The 22,137-nt window shown below is 33.9% G+C and overlaps 3 protein-coding genes across 8 annotated transcripts in view; 1 reads left to right on the top strand and 2 right to left on the bottom strand.

Moving 5' to 3' along the window:
• LOC122010122 (RNA-binding protein 39-like) overlaps positions 1 to 10,523 on the bottom strand; it is a 51,543-nt gene extending 41,020 nt beyond the window's left edge. For both annotated transcript variants that reach the window (XM_042566531.1, XM_042566532.1), the window contains exon 1: positions 10,392 to 10,523. In XM_042566531.1, the coding sequence (XP_042422465.1) occupies positions 10,392 to 10,417 (26 nt within the window). In that variant the 5' untranslated portion in view covers positions 10,418 to 10,523. The remainder of the gene's footprint in view (positions 1 to 10,391) is intronic.
• LOC122010121 (RNA-binding protein 39-like) lies at positions 1,095 to 14,694 on the bottom strand. Of its 5 annotated transcripts, none has more exons than XM_042566526.1 (15): positions 14,066 to 14,694; positions 10,772 to 10,828; positions 9,510 to 9,594; positions 9,367 to 9,423; positions 8,479 to 8,534; positions 7,991 to 8,219; positions 5,993 to 6,079; positions 5,845 to 5,919; positions 5,638 to 5,721; positions 3,819 to 3,877; positions 3,205 to 3,439; positions 2,990 to 3,078; positions 1,614 to 1,728; positions 1,472 to 1,547; positions 1,095 to 1,401 (listed from the first exon to the last, which is right to left on the bottom strand). In XM_042566526.1, exons 1-14 carry the CDS (start codon positions 14,596 to 14,598, stop codon positions 1,506 to 1,508), a joined length of 1,803 nt encoding a protein of 600 aa, XP_042422460.1. In that variant the 5' UTR covers positions 14,599 to 14,694; the 3' UTR covers positions 1,095 to 1,401; positions 1,472 to 1,505. The 5 variants fall into 5 exon arrangements, with proteins under 5 accessions (XP_042422460.1, XP_042422461.1, XP_042422464.1 ...); XM_042566527.1 differs by having other exon boundaries at positions 1,477 to 1,547; XM_042566530.1 differs by lacking the exons at positions 10,772 to 10,828; positions 14,066 to 14,694 and adding exons at positions 9,891 to 9,958; positions 10,392 to 10,495.
• Positions 14,695 to 17,285: 2,591 nt separating this feature from the next.
• Positions 17,286 to 20,752, top strand: LOC122010120 (protein CHAPERONE-LIKE PROTEIN OF POR1, chloroplastic-like). Its single transcript, XM_042566524.1, has 3 exons — positions 17,286 to 17,688; positions 19,893 to 20,253; positions 20,456 to 20,752. The coding sequence occupies exons 1-3, from the start codon at positions 17,359 to 17,361 to the stop codon at positions 20,629 to 20,631; spliced, it is 867 nt and encodes a 288-aa protein (XP_042422458.1). The 5' UTR covers positions 17,286 to 17,358; the 3' UTR covers positions 20,632 to 20,752.
• The last annotated feature ends 1,385 nt before the right edge of the window (positions 20,753 to 22,137 follow it).

The following is a 22,137-nucleotide window of genomic DNA, read 5'->3' as shown; positions in this document are numbered from 1 at the left end:
AATTTAGCTTTGTAAAAGAAATTATAAAAAATTATTACGAATTTAAATTTTTTTAAAACAATAAAACTTAGGCAAATGAAAAATGAAACAATTTGTAAAAAAATTTAAAAAAAAATCATATCCGAGATTTAAATCCCGGTAATTAGAAGGTACCGGGATTTAAATCCCGAAATATAAGAAAATAAATAAAAAATAATAATTACTGAGATTTAAATCTCAAATATGAATTCATCTCACCTAAATTTGTAAAAAAATTTATTTTTATCTATTTTGTAATAATTTTACTATTTATGCTTATTTTAAAAAGTTTACCGCTAGAAACAACCCTATCCCTTCAAAATTTTGTTTCCACACATTTAATTTTGCATGTAGACTTTATATCCAAAAATATTTTATTTCCGCATGTAAAATTTTATTTATTTTAACTTCCTCATCCACCTAATTGCTCCTCATTCCTCTAAAATTTAATATTTTAAATTAAAATCAAATATATTTTCTATTAAATTAAACACATTTTTTTTCCACTTAATATAATTTCTCCTCAATTCAACAAAAATCCAAAAATAAATACACTTTAAACTAAAATCAAATATATATTATATCAAACTAAACATAATTTTTTTTATTTAATATAATTTTTCTTAAATTCAATAATATTTTAAAAAAATTTAATATATTTTTCATCCAATTGAATATCACTTTAAAAATTTTACTATTTTTTCTTTTCAATTAAGACGAAAAAAATAATATGATAAAAAAAAATATATTAAATTCTAATTTAATATGCTAAATTAAAAAAAATTATAACCCTTTTATACCTTAAAAAATATAAAAACAATTAGATAAATTATTACCTATTATATTTAATTAGTGTGGAAATAAAAATATTAGAATTTAGAGACTTGCACTTAAAATTTATGTTATGATTGAAGAGTGCAGGTAAATTTTCCCTTGTTTTAACCTATATAAGACGACAAAAAAAAATAGATAAAACAAGTAAATTGATTTTGAAACACATTTAAGCACAAATCGAAGAACTAGAAAGTAGTAAATTCAACAAAGTTTCTACCACTAACAATTAGTTCATCAATGCATACATCCAAGATAATTAATCCACTAATCATTTCATCAGTACAACAATCAAGATTACAGTAGTTGCAAATGACTCGCTCAGGAACCCTAGGCACCCCGGGATGATAAACTCAGTACTCGACGAGCGAAGGAAGATTATACATAAAAAAAAGTCCCAAGGTTATGGTATCAGGCTCTTAGAAAGTGTTCAATAATGTGGAGAAAAATGAAAAATTCTATGATACCGAGAGCTTCAAAAGACAAAACATCTTTCAACTAGAAATTGGAGCACCTGAGTTTGTCTAATGAACCACGAAACTTCCTTCCATGCTGCAGGGAAAAAAAAATAATGATTGCTCGGAACAGACGATAAAAAAACTAGACCATCTACAACACTTGCCCTACTAGCTATTCTGTCTCCTTTTGATATGATCTCAGCTAGCATTTGGAAATTTTGCCATATACTGCTGGGGGGCCTGGATTCATAATTAGTCAGTTAGCATCGACCAATTGACACTACAAATAAGAAGAGTGTCGATTACCATGTAAGTTGCAGTGATCATCTTTCCAGCAAACCACCTCCCATGAAGTGCGTTCTGTGCTTTCATGGATGAGGTTACATCCTCAAAGTGGAGATATACATACCCAGCACTATTTCTGTTTGACAGGTACACATCAAAGTTAAGCTCAAAATAACGCTAAATAACAGAAATTATGATGGTCTAGATCACCACCTAAAGGTCAATGGAAAAAACAGAAACAGCCATTGTACAATAGATCTAACATTTGAATTTGATCGAATAAAATAACAGAATAATAATTGTTGCTAGTAGTAGTATAAGATTAAGAACAAAGTGACCAAGATCTCAAAGCCTCAAACGTATGCCGATGCCATATGGTTGAGCAACTGTATATTGCACACTTCAAACCATAGACTAAGGCTGGAAACTCTTATTTGGTCAAGCCACCTTTAGTTTGGTTGCATTTGACTTAATTCATTAGATTTTTTTCATCTACAGAATGAAACTCAATAGCATATGCAGCACACATGGTGCTTGGCTACATATTGGCCCATTTAGTCTACATATTGGCTATATATAGTGTTTTACCCTGTATCTGAAGTGTACACAAGATTTGCAATGTGATTCTGACAAAGGAGAGAAAGAGTGTCTTGTTGGATGAGCAAATTCAATAAGCTTGTTTACTAATTAACAAGGAGAGGAAAAGTGTATTATAAAATATAAACTAGTAACAGATACCAATTAACAGATGGCAAATTTCAATAGCTTGTTTACTAATTAATAGATATTCATTCGATTTACAATAACATAAAGAAAAATCTTGGTTAACAGCTTTTCATAACATGCATATGAGAATGTACAAACAAGAAATAAAAAAAAAAGTTTCATTTACTCTCTTTTGACCAGGAACCATGCGGAACACTAGTAAGATAAATTGAGAAAAATGGTAGTACAAAATCAATTGACAGAAGTCTTAGGCATATGTTTCTCCACATAAAAAGGAGTCTGATGTATTAATTGAGATATTTTAATCAGGATATAAAAAAGGAGATGATTCAGTTTATCATTTCACTATTTCATCGCTCTATATTAGATTGAAGCTAACTCATCCGTAATCAGCATCCCTATAAATCTGAAATTGTTCATGAGAGCTTAACCCAGCAAGAACCTGATCCTACAATTATTCCAAGTCAAGTCAATCTGATCTAAATCCTGCTGTTGAAATAGAACAAGATTAATCTAATCTAGAAACTTGGAAGTTCTATAACATACCAAACTTAGTAGCAACTTGGATCAATTCTAATGATATTAACAAGCAAAAATAACACCCCAAGCTAGAAATTTAACTGGACAAAGAAATTGAAAGTTATGATAGTGCAATATCATTGAGAACTAACTTGTCCACGTAAATGTGCTTTACTGTTCCAAACTTGGAGCATTCATCATGCACATCCTCCTTAATGTCTAAATCAAAATCTGGTTCACTCTGTAAAGAAAATTTAAAACAAAAACAGTTAATCACACCAGCATAGTTATTAATGACAGAAATACATATCAAGAAGTCACATCAGATAACAGAGAAAAGGAAATTAATAAAATCCAGCAAACTAACCTCCACAGTAGGATCAAACATATTCTTCAGCAGTAAACATTCACTAGGGACCCCAGCAGTATGTAGAGGAGGAGCTGCAGCTGTTGAAGCAACTGGCAGACCTGAAGTTGGAAGGCCTACAAATGGAGGTACAGAAGGCTGTAGAATTGAAGGAATCATAGAAGGACCCAGAATTGATGCAGCTGGAGTGAGAAGGCCAGGATTGGCAGCAGGAGCAGCAAGAGTTCCAGGAATACTGCAGATGATCATAAGAACAAAAACAAAATTTGTACACAATTTATCATCCAAAGAAGGCAGATCTTGCAAGCTAGACAAGCCAGATAGGATGTACTTTATTATTGTCAAGAATATTCGGTCTATATATTTACAACTTTTAACAAGCCAAGCAGTAGGATTTAAATGAAACATCTATTCATTCTATGAATCAAACCAAAGAACACACATTCCTATTATATTCCTAGTCAATTCCATTCCCTAGGAAGAGTTATTTTATTCCACATCAGTTCCATTCTTTGAACCAAACACAATTTTCTCTATAGCATGTGCCAAAACCAAATAATTAACTATACAAGATCACACATTTAATAATAGAGATCAGTTCGCTAGAACAATACCTGCCAGCAGTGCCTGCCAATTTCTGCATCAAAAGTGCTCTGGAACTAGCATTGAGAGACTGCAAATATGTGTAACAAGCAAAAGTCAGAAATCATGGATTTGATGTCACATGGCAAAAATGGTCAACATCAAACCAACTATTATATTCAAATGGCAATATAAATCAAGTTCATATAAAAAAATTATAGTCAATAAATAAATAAGTAAAAGAGAAGGTAGAAAAGAGAGAGGACAATTCATGGGTAAGGTATCAAAGTTCAAGAAATCATGGATTTGCTGAATTAATCTCCATAGAAAGATTGAATCTGGTTGATGCATAAATTCCATGAGAATTTGCGCTATAAACCTCAAATTTTGTTTGATAATGAACTTGTATTCTATGTACAAATGTCAGAAAAAGTCGGTCAAAAAATTCAACCAAGCTGTTTTAACCATGAAATTCCAATCAGTTGGCACAATGATGTCATGGCACTCATAAACTTAGTTTGAGTTATTTCATCCATCAAGAAAATACAAATTTCCTATTGCAGCACTACACTCCTGATTATCCAAGAAAATAGAAAGTTCCTCTCCCAGTGAAGTGAATCAATAGTAGCTTCTTAGATAAAAAGATGAATTGACTTAATGAAATCCAGGAAATTTTGCAACTAAACATAGCGCACACAAAAAATCATGCATGATTGCATTTTAAATCCTAAAATGATTAAGCTAGTAAAAACTAACAATTAGATTGGACTATTTGAACACCATCAGACTCTTTATCAAAAGCCTTGAATGTCCCAACATTTGGGTTCGAATACATGAATATTCCACCATTTAGCTTGATATATCATTATAAAATTTAAATCAATTTAGTCATACATTGCATCAACTAAAATTTTCTTTGGAATCATGTCCACTCCAATTGATCTTAACTCATTCAATTATTATATCTAATGGCCACATTTAAACATATACAATAATTTCAACTTATTTTCTCTCATTTAGCCATGTCTATTTGAGCTACACCTAATTGCTAATGGAAAAAAAATATGTTTTTCTATTAACCTCACACATTAATATTAATCTAAGTGAACAAATTGAAAATTATAGAAATATGCATCCATATGCACAACTATATATGAAACTACACAAACTTGTTGCAGCCATACTATCTTTCGTGCCTTTTGCCAAGAGGCAAATTGTAGGTTTGCCATGGAAAAATCTAAAAATCAATCTCATTTTCAATTCTGCCATTTTATATGGTACTTCTAATTGCCTCATTCAAGCAGTAGTTAGAAATTATTGCAACTAGAATCTCAACAAAAAAGCCACCTATCGAAATATTGCTGTTGAAGTCAGGGCAGAACACAATCCATCCCAAAAAGGGTAGCACCTTTGGAGGAGGAACCCCTCGATCTATGCACAGCACTTGTTTATGTGCCCATATAACACAGCACTTGTCTATGTGCCCATATGACTCAGGTATAAATGTCGTTTCATTTTATGTTGAAATGGGATGGAGCCCAACCAATACCAAAAATATTAGCTACCTGAGAAATAAGCACGCCATGGATCACCATACTTGTCCATTTGGAACTGAGCATGGAGCTCCCTAGCACCAAAAATTACAACAGTGTGCTAGTAGGATAAACTTCAAGCAGAAAAAATAACAAGGATCATGCTTCTTAGCACAATCTGCAACAAAATATGGCATATCAAAACACTAGAAAGATGACAACACACTTATTTCCAGTAAAAGTAGCATGCCTAATAATAACTTATCACATGTTACTGCAAGAAATTATTAAATGCAATAATAAAGAAGCAGATGCAAACCAAGCCTCCGCCTTCATCATCATCAAGATCAGCAGCATTTGTCCCAGTATCTTGAACTCCAGTTTGATCCGTCACAGCTGAAACCTAGGTGAAAATTGACAAATAACAAAAAAAATGTGAATCACATCATCAACTCCAAGTCATGAATATATAAGAAACTGAAATAATAATAATAATAATAATAATAATAATAATAATAATAATAACCTTTATTGTCCTGCCAGCAATTTCTAATTGCCCATTTAAACTCTGTGCAGCTCTAGCATCTTCAAGACGAGCAAACTAAAAGTAAATAAGATCAGATTTTAGTTATAGCCATAGCAATCAGCCAAGAAAATCTTAATACAGTCTTCACCTGTATAAAACCATAGCCTTTGCAAAGCCCGGTAAGCGGATCAAGGGGCAATTGAACTAGCTCAACTTGTCCAAATGGTTCAAAGACCTAAACATAGAATCCAAAAGTCATCAAGTGAAGATCAAATTGTCTGATAGTTATAGCATCTATATATAGCAATCCAGCCTAGTTTCTAGGTTGCCTTATTCCTGCAAATATGACCTACACAACCTACATGTACTCTATTCTCTGAGAAATAAGTTAACAGGAGATATAGAAGAAAACAATAGAAAAAAAGACAATCAACCAGACGTACAATAGTTTGCAGTTGGATCTATCAGAACTAAACTAGATCAACTACTTATCTCAAAGACAGATTGATTCTGGCCAGTTCTATCTCAGACAATATCTACCCATTTAACATCTATGGCCAAAACCTTCAGCAAATTGAGGCAAAATATAAGAAGCCAATTTAGATCAGCACACGGCGGAGAGAGGATCAGATAACTATGCTTTGAGTAACCTCTAAAGAAAATGTGGCAAAGATGAAAAGGGAAATTGAAACTTGTGTAAGTGCTACTATGAAAGGAGGAGTGAGTACTCGGTGCAGTTACTACAAGATTCAAGTGTAAATCTAAATATTTAGACAGATACAGACAGAGAATTGGAGAAAGGCATACAGATGAATTGGATGGCTGACTTAGACAAGCTGAATATTGGGGCAGAAGATTATCAATTACCAAACAAATGCAAAGGTGAATGCATGAATCAGGTAGAAACAGGCCAAAAATGTAAAAATTCTACTCTGCCTTTAAATTTCAATTTGAATACCCATCTCCAATTTGTGAATCCAATTTAATCAAATGGGTTATAATGACTTGTGTTGGGCAAACCGAGCACCAAGTCCCAGTCAGCATTGTGACTGCAGGATAATCATACTACATGGAACTAATCAGATGTCAGACCTATGCAGTTCTGATCATCAGCAATCATGATAGATGTGGGAAGAATAGATGCCAAAACAGCCTTCATTGTAGAAAAATATATGCCTTTGGTTTTGTTCCAACAAGTCAATGTGATCCGGAAGAATAGATGGCATGATTCCAATTTCTATTGAGGTAGTGAACATGGTTTAAAATTTGCAAAATTTGTCATTCTGTCCACCGCCCGACATTGGCACGCGACTGCGTGCCAATGGGCATCCCCGCCGTGACTCGCGGAGATCGCAGGGGCTTCCGCGACCCCGTGGGGTCAGTGCAGAGTTGCAAAGGCACCACGATCCTACAAAGGCCTCCTCAGGGTAGCAATCGGGACGCCCACAGGCACGCAGGTGGGATGCAGAAAACTTAGGTTAATAATTAAACTTAAATAAATAATTTCAATCCACTCCTAACTATAAATAAGATAATTTAAAGAGGCTTAATCAAACCATATATATATATATATATTGGCTTTAATTCCAAAAATATATAATATATTTTTTTTATTTATTTATCACATGGAGGCACCGAGATCCCTTATTTTTAATTTTTTTAATATTTAGATTAAAAATTTTATTTTTAATTAATATATTTTATATTTTAAAAATACTGAAACTATATCGGTACGACATGATAAGACCGAAACTCCGATATGGGTCGAGATTTTAAACCATAGTAGTGAGTCTCCATAGCTGAAACTATAACCCAGTGGCAAGATTTCTATTCATATCTTTGCCAAACAGAATTGCAATTAAACACGATATGTTTTCATATGTTTTCATAGCCGAAACTCCGATATGTTTTTAAATGTAGACTATTTAGACAGACGATACAAGAGCAAAAAAAATATTTTCTGAATTTTGGAAGATCTGCAATGCAAGCAATATAGCAAAGGCCAAACAGCACTCATAATCAAAAGTGAAACATGAAATGTATTTGGTCCAGTAGGCAAGCAAATTGGAAATCTGAATCTAAGCATTCCAGCCAAGAAATAAATAAGCCTAAATAAAGTTGGATGTCAAATAATTAGAAGTAGAACCTGGCGAAGTTGAGGCTCGGTTATGTTCAAATGAAGATTACCAACATATAACCGTCTAGCAGCACCTGAATTTGGTCCAGTTAGCCCTGTTCCTCCTGCAGTTGTGTTTGACTGAACCAAGTTTTTCTCAGCCTCTGAGGGTTTCACCATAACTGGCTGACCAAGGAGAAGTTGGCCTGAAAGAGCTATCGCCATTGGGACTGACATTACATCATAGAACTCAATGTACCTGGAATTTAAAATAGGATCTTTTTATCATGGAAAATAAACCTTAAAAGCAATATATAATGAGCACAATATTCAGACAACTAAATCAACAATGAAATTGAACAGTTAAAAAGATATAAAAGCAATATCTGTATGGTGTAGGTAAACTATAGCATTTAGTCAAAACCTAGGTGGGTAATACAATTCAGCGCATGCTTCCACTTCTCAACTTTCTGAAAAAAATGTTTGTGAGAGACAGATATCGAAAGCAGGAAGCTTACCCAACTCCTTTAGAACGTCTAGAATTCCGATCCATTATCAGGCGAACATCACGCACCTGGATAAACAAAAATCCATTATGAGAAACATCGTGAGATATCCAAATTTCTAATGTAGATTCTTGATTTAGCACAACTGTTAAGCCTACCTAACTGTTGTAAAAGAAGTTTTCCTTGCACAATAAAATAAAGTAAGAAAAGAATCTTACCAAATCTAAATGTTTGGTTCTATATAAAAGGATTTCATTAAACTAAAATTTAAAAGGCCAATATGAAGAAAAATGTAAGAAATAACTCAAATAGTAATTAACAAGGCAGTAGAGAAGTAAAAAACAAATTGCAAAACAAATAACACAAAACTGATCGACTTTTCATTTTCCACTTTAGGATTTTGAAATATTTATTCAGTGTTGAACTACCCAAATCAACACAGTTTAATATCATGCACATCTATCATGAGATCCATTGATAAATTCAACCATGTTTTTTCTTAGGAATTTCCATACTGTTCTGACAAGGAACAGCATCAGAAACACATAAAATGTGAAATAAAACAGTGGTTTCGAAAGTTGACAATAGTGATTTCTTAGTATGCCAATTCTGACTATCCCATCCAGAAAGTACAATATTCTACAAACTAACAGATTTTTGTAATTTAGTAGGATCATTTCATCCATTTTAATCTTCCTCTATTCCCATCTGAGAACCTTCTAAAAACCTATGGCAAAATTAGTTTTTACTTTGTTAATCAACTGCCAGTCCGTATAGTACAATAAACTGCCCTTTGCACAGAAAAAAATTTTTGTGATGCATAAGTAGCAGGATAGGAAAATAAATTAAATTATTTATAGACTATCATTTGTCTCATTATTAAACAAACTCCATACTGACCTTTCCTGCTTTTGAGAAAAATTCATAAACATCTCTTTCGTCTGCCTTCAAAGAAAGCTGTAAGCACGTAAAAGCAATCAGCATAACAGTTGTGAGCAAAGATATACTTATTTGACAGAAAGGAGACGTGTGACAGGAAATACCTGATAAGCAAATACGGTTCTTTGATCTCGTTCAGGATCAGCTTCTGGCTCAGCTGCTCCGTCTTCTTTCTTTTCTCGGTGATGTCTGTATGAAAAAAGAAAAATAACTTGCCTAGTGTAAAAAGAAACAGCAGAAAAATCAAGTATCCAGAATAGCCAAGAAGAACAATATGTGATTGCCAACTTGCTGGTCATAATCAACTTATTCATTTAGTCTGAGATGGTATAAAATAAAAGCCAATATAATGGCTCAATGAAATTCAACTGATAAAAATTTTAAAATAAAAGAGTTCTAGTATCCCAGGACAATATTTGGCACAAGGTAAATCATAGAAGTAAATAGGAGGTCTGCAGCTGAAAAGAATGCAATAAGAAAGTAACTGAAGCATGTTCTCATGGTCATATGTCACAATACTGTCCAAGCAAAGTTGCGAAGTTCAGCAAATATCCTGAACAAAAACAAAAGAAAGAAAATAATATTGTAATAATCTTGTATAACATCAGTTAATATCAGCAGGAGCCAAACAAATTTATTTCATGCATACATAATATTATTTCATGCATTATGTTAATACCTTCCTTTTCAGAACAAATAACTGTGACAATCAAATAACTTTATTATAGCATGAATCTACGAGTGAAAATAGGTCACTGTCATTGATGCAAGATCAATAATAGCATAATGGCATAATCATATTCAAGATTTAAGTTTGGCATTGTTGTTTGCAAACCTTCAAGATTATTAAAGATTATTCAGTGATAGAAGTACATTGTCCACAGCATAGCAGAATTTAAGAACCACAAGTTAGTAAATGTTTTTTTTAATAAGTGAAGGGATAAACACTTTTGCCACGTTTGGAAGCTGCAGGCCGTGAAATTAACCTTAAAAAAAACAGAAACTGGGGCATGCTATGTCTAAGAGGCTTAATTTGATGTATGTTGGAACCATCAACCAAAGAATGTCTTAATGATATACCCTGCAAAGAAAATTAAAGAGAAAAAAAAGGCTATTTGTGCAGCCAACAGAACATAAATCCTGCATAATCATCAGAAGAAATGCTTCTGTGAAAAGCCCAAGACTCCACCAGCATTTCTGCAACAGAACAAATATATTTCAGCTATCTTGTTCTGAGATGCAGAAAATCTAAATTCATAATATGACATCACTGATGGTCTTCAAATCTCACCCCCATTCAACCAGTTTTCATGACAATTTAATTTAAAAAAACTCATAAAAAAATGTGTCTTTAAATCCTATTGACCTGAATTCCTCAACAATGCTCATTTTGTGATGACCATCTGAGTTTGCTCTAGCATATCTGCGAGTTCGCATTAGTGTTTGATATTTAGAATATTGAATCATAAACTATGAATCTTGAGTAGAACATCACAAGGATCATGTCATTTATTCAATGTGGCTACTAATGAAGGAGGCACACAAACCAAATTGGCAGATAAACTTACCAATCTTATTAGTTCATACAAACTTTCAGAACCTTTGGTAGAGATATCAACTCTTAAAATAAGGTAGATGGAAGAAAAGGAACATGAATGTTTGAAAGAGGAAAGCTGTAAGCAACAACAAGGATGGTGCCAGGTAAATTATGAAAGGGAAATCTAATATCGTGCCACTAAGATTGATTTGCATAGACCTCATAAAATACAAAGTTAACTGGGTGGATTCATTTTCACTATTCTAGGCCATTTCAATAGATGAGCTTTCATTACAGAGAAGATATGACACAAATCAATATATGTAAATTAGTAACACCAAAATGTAGTATTTAAGCTTCAATAAGTGCAGTAGAACGTTCTAGGCAACTAATGCAGATTTTATTATAGTTCAAGCTAATTATGGTCCTTCCCATTGGGAAGTGATCCAAGACTCCAAGGAGGAAAGTAACACCTACAACTAAAGAATGCAAACAGTATCCCACAAAAACTAAAAAATAAAGTCAGAAATCAACTAGTGGGATCAAAGCAATCCAGATCATGTAAATTTATGCAAGTGAATCATTCAGCAAGCAAAAAGTTTCTCGACTCATAACACAACTGAAACCCAAAAGGATAACCCTACACACTCGACACTGGTAATAAATTTCCATCACATCTGAGTGCTGAAGTGATGAGGTATCTCCTGCCACCCTTTTCATATTGAGGTACCCAATGGATAAGGCCTCTGGTGTCACTTGCAAGTGATGTGTGATGGATAAAAAACCTATTTTGGAATTTTATATTAAATTATATTAACAACAATGCATGTAGTATCAATACATATAGCAAAATATCTGTATGCTTACCACATAATACATCCATATAAAATTTACAGTTTTACACTAATAAATTAATTACCTTAAGCAACTGCTAATTCAATATAAAAAAATCATACGAACTTAAATAATTCATTGGGATCAATTTACCAAGCATAGTCTTTATGTAGCATGACATGTGGTTTTGATTTAGTTTATCACGACCATTTAGTGCACCAAACCACAAATTGGTGACCAGCTAACCACGTATGAAATAGGAAATGTGGTTCCACGCTGCATGCAATGTGGATACACTGCCAATGCAGCCATATTTAAAAAAAAACTTTTGATGATTTATAATCTAGAGATCTAAATATGACCAAAAAGTACAGTTCTACTAAATTCTCAGAAAAAGACCCTCCTCAAACCTCAGGCCCTCCATCTAAATTGAATTTCACAAATCAAGTTTACAAGTTTCTCCTTACATCCTTCCTAATATCTTAACCATCAAAAATGCCTTTAGCTTTTGCTTAGAACTGCATATACTCTGGCTTGTATGTTAACTAAAAATATGATTATGCCTTTTCTCTTCATGTTTTATCTTGGGATCCTAACAAATAATAATGCAATCATCTTTCCTTTGAACTGCCAAACAGGACAATATAGAGGTGAAGTTCATATAATTTCTAGGGTTCCACTCAGGATAAGAAACTCAAGCTCAATTGAGACTATCACACCACTTGTATGTAACAATGCGCAGGCTTACAGTTAAGAACAAAATCACTAAGTATAAAGGAATAAATTTATGGATAGGATATGGATCAATAGCTCAGTAGCTATAGTATTCTAGAAATTTATGTAGCAACAATTGACAACACAGGAGAACGGAATAGGTAACAAACATTGACTGTCACTGAACAATAACAAGATGAAGTATGTTTCCATATCACGCAAAGGATACATATTACTGAATGAAATTTCTTGAATATAATGTAAGAACACACTCATTGTCCGGATCTCATCTAAAAGGTTAATCTTGAATTTAATAGACAAAAATACAACTTAATCCATATCAACAATATATATATATAATTGGACCAACTAACAATCAGTGGCATCTTACAATGATGAATTTTACTATATCGCTGCCATAAAAATAGCACCAATAGCTCATGGAAAAATCAACATCCTCTTCTAGATCAAAAGTGATCATAATTACTGGTGACATCTCAACCTAAGAAGTGAATTAACTGATCAAATAAATATAGACAGACAATATGACTTGTAGTCAGCTATAAGGAGTGAACATGGGTTTAGTGATATACCTGATCCATTGTAATCAGGATTGTGATTGGAACTTTAAGATTTTACAACCCACCAACAACAACAACCAAGCCTTTTACAACCCAAACTGATTTAAATGATCCAGATACCAAGCAGGATCCAAATCATTTTGTGATCTTAACAAACCAACAACCTTGAACCTTAACTGGATGGATTGTACTTACATTCACTTTTGACATTTTAAAGCTTGCTATTTTAATTTTGTAAAACTTCCAATTACATGAGATTCTTTTAACTTCTAACTGGAGCCTGAACCTGAGTCTTTCAAAGTTCCTAGGTCAAATCTCTCTTGACAAACTTGATCTGGTCCATAAAAATTAATGCATTTAGCCATGTGGCATATTCCAGAGAAAAAATAGCCATCCACTACCGACTTTTGATCAAACAGTAGTTCAATGAATAACAATATGTTAAGGAAACTAATGCACTAGAAAATGGCCTTCCTGAGATAGATGATAGGTCTAAGCATTCTATGATACTACCACCTAGGATATCATTTGAAAATTTCTAATTTGTATTTACTATTTTTAACCATGTTACTGTTCTTATATAACTTGTGACATTCTGTTTTTTCCACAAACAATCAATGCTACATTAAATACTATAGTAGGAGACTCCACGCAAAACTACACAGCATTAAAAAGTCAACACTGGAGCATCCCGCATGTCCTCAAATTGCTTTGCTACTGTGACCAAAATGGCAATATGTATTGACAATGTAATTGATAGAAAAAACACTTCGATATAAATCAGCATTCAACAGTGTCAAGGAATGTATTCGACCATATTAAGAGTAAAAATGTACTGGGAGCGGGACACTTGAGTTAGGTGTAATTATCAAGAGAATAATGGTACAATGTTAACGCTCTCGAGGTAGCTAGAATCCATAGAAACAAGTGTGTTTAAAATCATGAAAAAAAACACTTTGCAAATTTCACAGAAAGGAAGCTGAGAAAGCGGTACCTGGACTCGCGATCTCTTTCTCTGTAGTCTCTCTCCTTACTCTTATCTATGTATCTCTCCCGTTCTTCGTCTCTGTGCCTCTCTGAACGGCTACTGCTCCTCCGCGGCCTTTCTCTTTCTTTTTCTCTCTCCCTTTCCCTTTCCCTTTCCCTTTCCATCTCCTTTTCCTTCTCCTTCTCCCGTTCCCTGATCCTCTCCTTCTCTTGGATCCTCTCCGCCTCCCTCCCCTCACGATCCCGTTCCCGGTCGCGGTCTCTGTGCCGCTCCTTGTCCCGGCGATCTGGTGAACCCCTGTCGCGGTGGCGGGACGAGCCGCTCTCACGGTGCCGATCGCGGTGCTCACGGCTGCTTTTCTCCTCCGACCTCGACCGCTTAGAACGGCGCTCGGAATCGCGGTCGGCGTCGTCAGACGAGCGGTGCTTTGAGCTCTTCTTCCGGTCCTTCTCCCCGGCGCCGTTGGCTGACGGCTTCTCTCCGGAGAGCTCAGGATTCTCCACCGTCTTCTCGAGGTACTCGTACTCGTCGAACTCCATGGCGACCGCCTCGAATTGGGAATAGCGACGGGCCTCCAAACCCTACTGCCACCTTTCGGGAAAGCAAAATAAAACCCTAAAGAAAGATCGCAACGATGGAAGGGTCCGGACTCGGCCGGATGCGATCTTTATAGATTTTCAGATCTTCAAAATGTGAATCTTGATGCAAGCACGTAAAAATGAAAGGACTTTGTTTTTTTCTCCAAAATCCAAATCATCAAAACTTTGCCACTTTGATTATTTATCAAAAGTTATCTCACTCCACTATTAAATCGTCTATAATTATCTAATTATTTTATAATGTAATATTAAATAGATTCATTAAATTACGATTTTATACATATTATAGTAGGAATAATTTTTAATATATTAAATATGTATTATAATAATTATAAAATAGTAACTGCCATAATCCCTTCGATCAATTTAGATATAAAAATAATATTAAATAATACTATAAAAATAGTTGGATAATTATACAGACAAAGTCCTTTATCTTTTCACTCTAATATTATTTTAGTAATTTTATCTAAAAATATTTTTAAAATTTTAGAGAGTTACTTAAGTAATATTATTAAAATAACTAATTTTAATAATACTTTTATTGATAATTGAATAATATTCTGACGCGCCTCTTGTTGAGTCCGTAATTAACCACATCCATTCTTTGTTTTAAATTTGTTGAAATAAAAGAAAATTCATATAACTGACAATAAATTAAAAATCCTACTATGGATTAGGTCAAATCCACAATAACTATGGCTAAATAAAAGAGATCACACAATTTATGTCCTTACCCTTCGATATATTATTCTCATATGATTATATTATTAATTTTGTCAGTCAATTATATGAATAAGCGGTGTAGTATTTATGGTTTCATAATTTGCTCATAACTATTATAATGTAATATTATTGAACAAAATAAATTTATATGGTATAGTATGATTATAGTTATTATAATCTAAAATTATTGAATAAGATAAATTTTATGTAATTATAAAATCATAACTATTATAATATTTAACAATTATAATTTTATAATTTTATAATTATTACAAGGTAAAAGATGGGAATAAATGAGTTCTGATTAGAGTAATCATTTAGCTGAACCAATATAAATGTGCTTTAAAAAGTTAATATGTCTTATTTAATAAACGTGACAGCGTATAATAATATTGAACACAATTAATCTTTTATTTTAATTGATGGTGGAAAAAATTTAGAAGTGTTAATTCGGATAGACCAGATTTGATTTGAGTCGGGTCGAAATGTTTTTAAAAAATTCTCAATCTGAACATATGACTTGAATTCGATTTTAACCTAAAACTCCTAAATATAATTTGACTAATCTAATCCGATTCAAATAATTCAAAAAGTCTTATTCAAAATGATTTTTTTTATTTTTTTTATAATTTTAAATTTTTATGTTAATAGTTCAACATTGAAATTAATATACATAAAAAATATCTTAATTTTTAAAATTAAATTTGATTTAATAAAAAAATTTACTAAACTCTAAATTCAGATCAATCCAAATCTGATCAAACCCAACTCAAAAATTTTAAACTCGAAACTTTCAAATCCAAATCCGACCCAAACTTGAAAATTTATAACATGATTTTTTTTTTTTTTTTTGTCGACTCATATTTCTGATTGAGTTGTTAGGACAAATTCATTTTTGACCTTTTAGAAAAAATAGAAAGGAAAAAACATTGATTAAATGATTTTAAAAAAATTAGGATGATTTTTATATTTTTAAAATTTTCATTCCATCTCTGGGGCTATGGTGCAATGGAAGAATATCTAATTGTTACTCAGATATTTATAAGTATAGATTTTCTAGTCCATAAATTACGGATCAGATAATAGTCCATTTTTTAGACCCTTGATTTAGATTAGGGGTGTCAATTCAGGTGGGTCGGGTCAGGTTAGGTCGGGTTGAGTTTTTTTTTTTTAACTCAACCCGAACCCGACCCGAACCCGAGTTCAACCCAAAATATCTCAACCGAAACCCAACCAACCCGATCAACCTGAACCCGACCTATATAACCCGAAAATCATATTCAAAATGACTTTTTTGGATTATTTTCCCTATAATTCTTCACTTTTATCTCAAATACTCCATCATTATCATACAAACATGATATTAATATATATAAAAACATCTAAATTTTTAAAATAAAATTTGATTTAACCCCAAAAAAATTCATAAAATCCTATATTTAAGTCAACCCGAACCTGACCCGACCCCAACCCGAAACTTTTTTACTCTCCAACTTCCAACCCGAACCCGACCCGAACCCGAAAATGTCCAACCTGAACCTGATTTTTTTCGGGTCGACTCGGGTTGTGTCGTCGGGTCGGGTTCATTTTTGACACCCCTAATTTGGATGGACCCTACCTATTTAAGATAAGGTTCATCTAAATCAAAGGTACTCATATAATGAATTATCCTCTGATCTGTAATTTACGGATCAAAGGATCCCTAGGGGATATTTACGATTCAATTCTTGAGTACAATATATTTATAAAAAAAATTCAATAAATGAGAAGTACAACTAAAGACCCTTCATTGCGAGTCTGATTTATCAGGACGGTCAGTGAAAAAAACTAAATTGGTCGCTTGAAATTATTGCCCCGAACTATAATTACTTATTACAGTGACACTTGAGAATTGATTAACAACCCTTGCTCCTCGAAGAAAAGGGTAGCAATAATTCTGCGTGAGTGTGTGGGCGAGAGAGAGAGGGTCAAAAAATGGCGGCTGCTGCTGTCTCCCTCAATGGCTCCATCGTCCGTGGCAATTCGTCGCCGGCGAGGGCGGTCTCTGCCCGCCGGGATGGTTTGTGCTGGTGGAGAATCCCGATGTGGGCGCCGGGGGCGCTGCTTTGCCGGAAGTCCCCCAGCCGCAGAGCGCAGCCACTGGCGGGGTCCAGGGGCGATGACTCGTCCGCGCCGCAGGAAATTACGGTGGAGAGCGCGCTCAAGATTCTCGGCGTGGCGGAAGGTGCCTCCTTTGACGAAATCGTTAGGGCCAAGAACGCCGTGCTAGCTTCCAGCCGGGGCGACATGGAGGCCGTTGCGCAGGTTTTCTGATTTCGTCTCCCAGTTGATGGATTTTGTTGTGCTTACTGCCTTAGGGAAAATTATTGCTCGAATAATAAGGAAAACGTTCTTTTTTTTTTTTTCTAAGTATGAAAGTCGAATCACTTACTATAAAACGTTATCATTGTTGGGAATTTGGGTTGCATTAAGATTTCTTGTCAATTTTTGCTTCTTCAACAATTTGTGTGGATGAATGATTGCACTAATCCTCGTCTGACTATCATTGAGTTACTGGTTCATCTACATCTTCCACATTTAAAGGAGGAACTGATGGAAGGGTAGGAACTTTTTATTAATTATTAAATAATTGGATCGATTACTGTTTGTTGCTTTGTTAGTATAATTTGGTTGTGAAAAAACATGGTTCTTGTGTCTTATTTATTGTAGCTGATCTTTAGGTTTTTGAGGTAGGTTCAACTGGAGAGAAGACTGAATTTCTCGATTTACTTTTTAGTTGTTTCAGAGGATTATTTCTGACTTCTCTGGAGAAAGTGGTCAAACTGAAGTTTATAAGACATCCTTATGGCATATGATCGTGAATGGATATGGGGTGTTGTTTCTATTGCTCATACAACAATTTGCTGCTGAATACTCTCCTAGTTTGATTACCCAGTGTTGGCTATGAATGAGGCTGTACTGTTGTTTAATTCTTCCTCAGGGTTTCCTATAATGCGTTAGTTTAATTTGCTTGTTTATTATTCTCCAAGTTTTTACTTCTCTCAAAAATAAAACACACTTATAATTTACTGAGATAATACAGAAGAGCAATGTGCATGTACTTTTGAATATGTTCAAGAAATATGTTGCATATTAAACATTTATTACTTTCACAAAATCAATCTTGCCAACATGGTTGAAAACATAGGAGTCTCAAAATTAGTACTGACTGGTTAATTATGTTGTATACAAGTCAATCTGGTTCCCTGAAATGTTGGTTATGATTTCCTTCTGGTGACTAGGAGTGGGCACAGGTCAAGTTACCAGTTTGATATGGAAAAGCAAACTCAAACCATTGTTTTCAGATTGAAAAGTTCAACCTGAAACTGAACTAAAACCTGGAACGGTTTACCCACTGAAAATTTTGGTTCAGTTACAGCTTAATTTGGTTTAGTCTGAAAAGTATAAAAAAAATAAAATAAAAAACCAATAGTAGACTCCAAGATATTAGGGATTTAAGGTATTTGGGTCATTGTTAGGATATTAGGAGTATTAGGGGTATGGTGAGTCAAGGGTGGGGTTAGGCACCTAGGTTTATTCAGTTACTGTCGGAGTACTCCATATTGTACATTTATATAATTATTTATCGATTTGGTTTTATCAGGTTTTATATGAATGTTAACTCATACTGAACCGTATTCGTTGAGATTTTGTACAACCCAAAACCAAACTGAAACCAAATATTTTGGCTCGGGCTAGACATGCCCACCCCTTCCTAGTGACTCTTTTGCTTTTGTTTTCTTTCAGGGTACGTGTTACTTGTAATTTCCTAAAGGGTTCTAACTCATTAATAAGAAAAGCTATGTTGGTACAAGAGGCTCACCTTGAAGATTGTGATGCACTAAAATACAATTCCTGGTGTTCTGTGCTTTGTATGAACAAAAGGATGCATGTAGAAGCTCTTCCCTTGCTCCATTTCTTCAACCTAAAATTTCCATGACTATCCACTCTTACACTCTTCCATCTCTTCCTTCATATTTACCTACTCGAGTTGAGCCACCATTCTTTTTGTTAACTCAAATTATAGATTGGTACGTTACACCTTAACCAGTTGTTTATTTCATAGACAGAGTTCCAGCATATTTGAAATTCTTTCACATATGACATGTTCTCTTGAACTCCTCTATGTTGTACATAATGTCACCAGTATTCAAGTAATTTGCACCTCATACGACACAGTATGATACTCTTTTTCATACAGGTAACTGTGATTACATGAGCAAATTCGTATTTGAATTACGGCAAGCTTATTCTTTATCGGAGAAGGGTTTTCTGGAATGTCTTCCAGACCCTAAGTTTGTGTTGCATTTGCAGCTGTTGCTTGTCAGAGAAAACCTAAATGATTTTCCAGCATTGTGTGGCCTCTTGAGAAGGATCCGATGGATCAATAAATGCTTTATATCTTCCTCTTTTGTAAAAACAGAACCCTTTTTTGTTTCACCTGATGCCATCTAGTTTATGATTTTCAGGTGGAGGCTGCATATGAGGTGTTGCTTATGCAGAGCTTGTCAAGACGACGATCTGGCAAAGTTGCAAACAGTGGCATTAGATATGCTGATGTAAGATCTAAAAAGAGCACAGGAATAAATGCATTGCCAGAGTGGTTGCAAGAGAGAATCAAAAGCATTCCTGTTTCAATTGATTCTCCATCTGCAAGCGATTTGGGTACAAAAGGAGGTGTTTATGGAGCCTTGATGCTTTTCACTTTTGTTAGCGGTTCCTCCCCCACCTCTGCTGGACCATATACTGGAGCTGATGTTCCTGGGTTAATAATAGCTACGAGTATTGGTGCTTCCTTGTATTTTTTATCGAAGAAGAGACTTGGCCTAGGTAAGCTTCTGCGATGAATTATGTATCTTTTGATTTGATCTCCTAATAGGAGGATTCAGATTGATGTTTTACCGAATTACCAAATGCCAAATTTGATACTCATCTTTCACTTACAATGGAATCCAGGCGATTGTTGTGGACAATATCATTACATGATATGGATTTCATGAATGTGGAAATAAACTCCATGAGCATTTTGCAGGGAAAGCAGCAGTAATCACTGTTGGTGGGCTTGTGGTGGGCGCGGCAATCGGGTCAGCAGTGGAGCAATGGTTGCAAGTCGATATAGTTCCTTTTTACGGCATCCATTCGCCTGCGATAATCGTGAGTGAGTTCATTCTCATTTCACAGTTCTTGGTATCTCTGTATCTCACTTAGGTGCGGAGAGAGACTGTCTATGCTTCTACAGTTTACTCAAACCTAACTGCCCTGTATATTGTTTAACATGATTTATACAATTCAGAATGAGGCAAATAAGTTCGCATGCTGTGTTTCATCAGAAAGTTACTGTCCTACGTTTGATCGTAAAAGTATGAAATCTAAAGTTTGTATAGTTTTTACTGGCAGGAGTATAATCCCAGTCCTCTGATGGGCTGATATCAGTAATTGTTCATTGGCAAGTAAATCTAGTGTCCTGCTATTTTCTAAATGGGTAAAAATCAAAGGGGTGCTCCAAATTATACAAATCATTAAAAGGTCATCTCACAACATGATGTTTTATCCTTTTAATATCTCCTATTCCAGTGTTCTTGTAGCAGTTACGATTAGCTGGAACACGTAGAAGTTGTTACCATGTGTAACATTAAATATAATATTATTGTAGCATTGTAACAATTATATAGTAGTTTCTATAATTATTTTAAAGTAGTTTTTGATGAAATTTAAATAATTTTGATAAGTTGGTAAAAATTATTTTGATATAATAATGTTCAAATTTTAAGATTTTGAATTTAACATTTTAGGATTTCAAGATTCAGTAGTTATCTAAAGAGCTATTACAAATATTTTAAAGTGATTTTGGCTAATTTAAAATAATTTTAATAAAATTTAAATAATTTTAATTAAAATAATATGACAATTTATCAAAAGACGTATTTAGGTTTTTGAATTTACTAAAAGGTTCATATTACTTTAGTATTTATCAAAGGATGTACATTTTTACAGTGGTCTTCTTATTCTATCATCCTGACAAATTTAATTGATTTTCTTTTTTCTTTTCTTTATCATTTCTTTCTCTTCTCTTTCTTACTATACATGCAACGTATCCTCTCTTTTTTATCCTTTTTTTATCTTCTTTTTTTTTCAATTTTTTTCTCAAACTTGTTATAGGAGATCAGACCTATATTGTGCCTGATATCTTTCCATATCGGGTCCACATCAATGCGAGCCTGATATGAGTAGATATCATGCCTAACAACAGGAAAAAAAAAAAGATTTAGGTTTTTCAAAACTTCTAGTTCACTACTAGGAATGCCGAAAATAACAATGAAGAGCATATTTAGACTCCTTGCAATTTTAAAAATCCACAGGAACTGAAATGAGTGCAATCAGAGCTCTCTACGTCCATCAGTGAGTTTTGACCAAAACTCACTGATCGATCTAGAGACTACAGATTGCAACCATTTCAGGTCATGTGGATTTCTAAAATTACAAGGAGTCCAAATATGTTCTCCATTGTTATTTTCGACATTCCTAGTGGTGGACCAGAGGTTTTGAAAAACCTAAATATCTTTTTTTTTATTATTGGGCCTGATATCTCCTCATATCAAGTCCAATGTGGACTTGATATGAGGAGATATCAGGCCTAATAACATAAAAAAAAAGAGAAAAAAAAAAGAGATTTAGGTTTTTCAAAACCTTTGGTCCACTACTAGAAATGTCAAA

Source organism: Zingiber officinale, chromosome 8A, assembly GCF_018446385.1.
Source record: "Zingiber officinale cultivar Zhangliang chromosome 8A, Zo_v1.1, whole genome shotgun sequence".
Lineage (NCBI taxonomy): Eukaryota > Viridiplantae > Streptophyta > Magnoliopsida > Zingiberales > Zingiberaceae > Zingiber > Zingiber officinale.
This window is presented reverse-complemented; position numbering and strand designations above follow the sequence as displayed.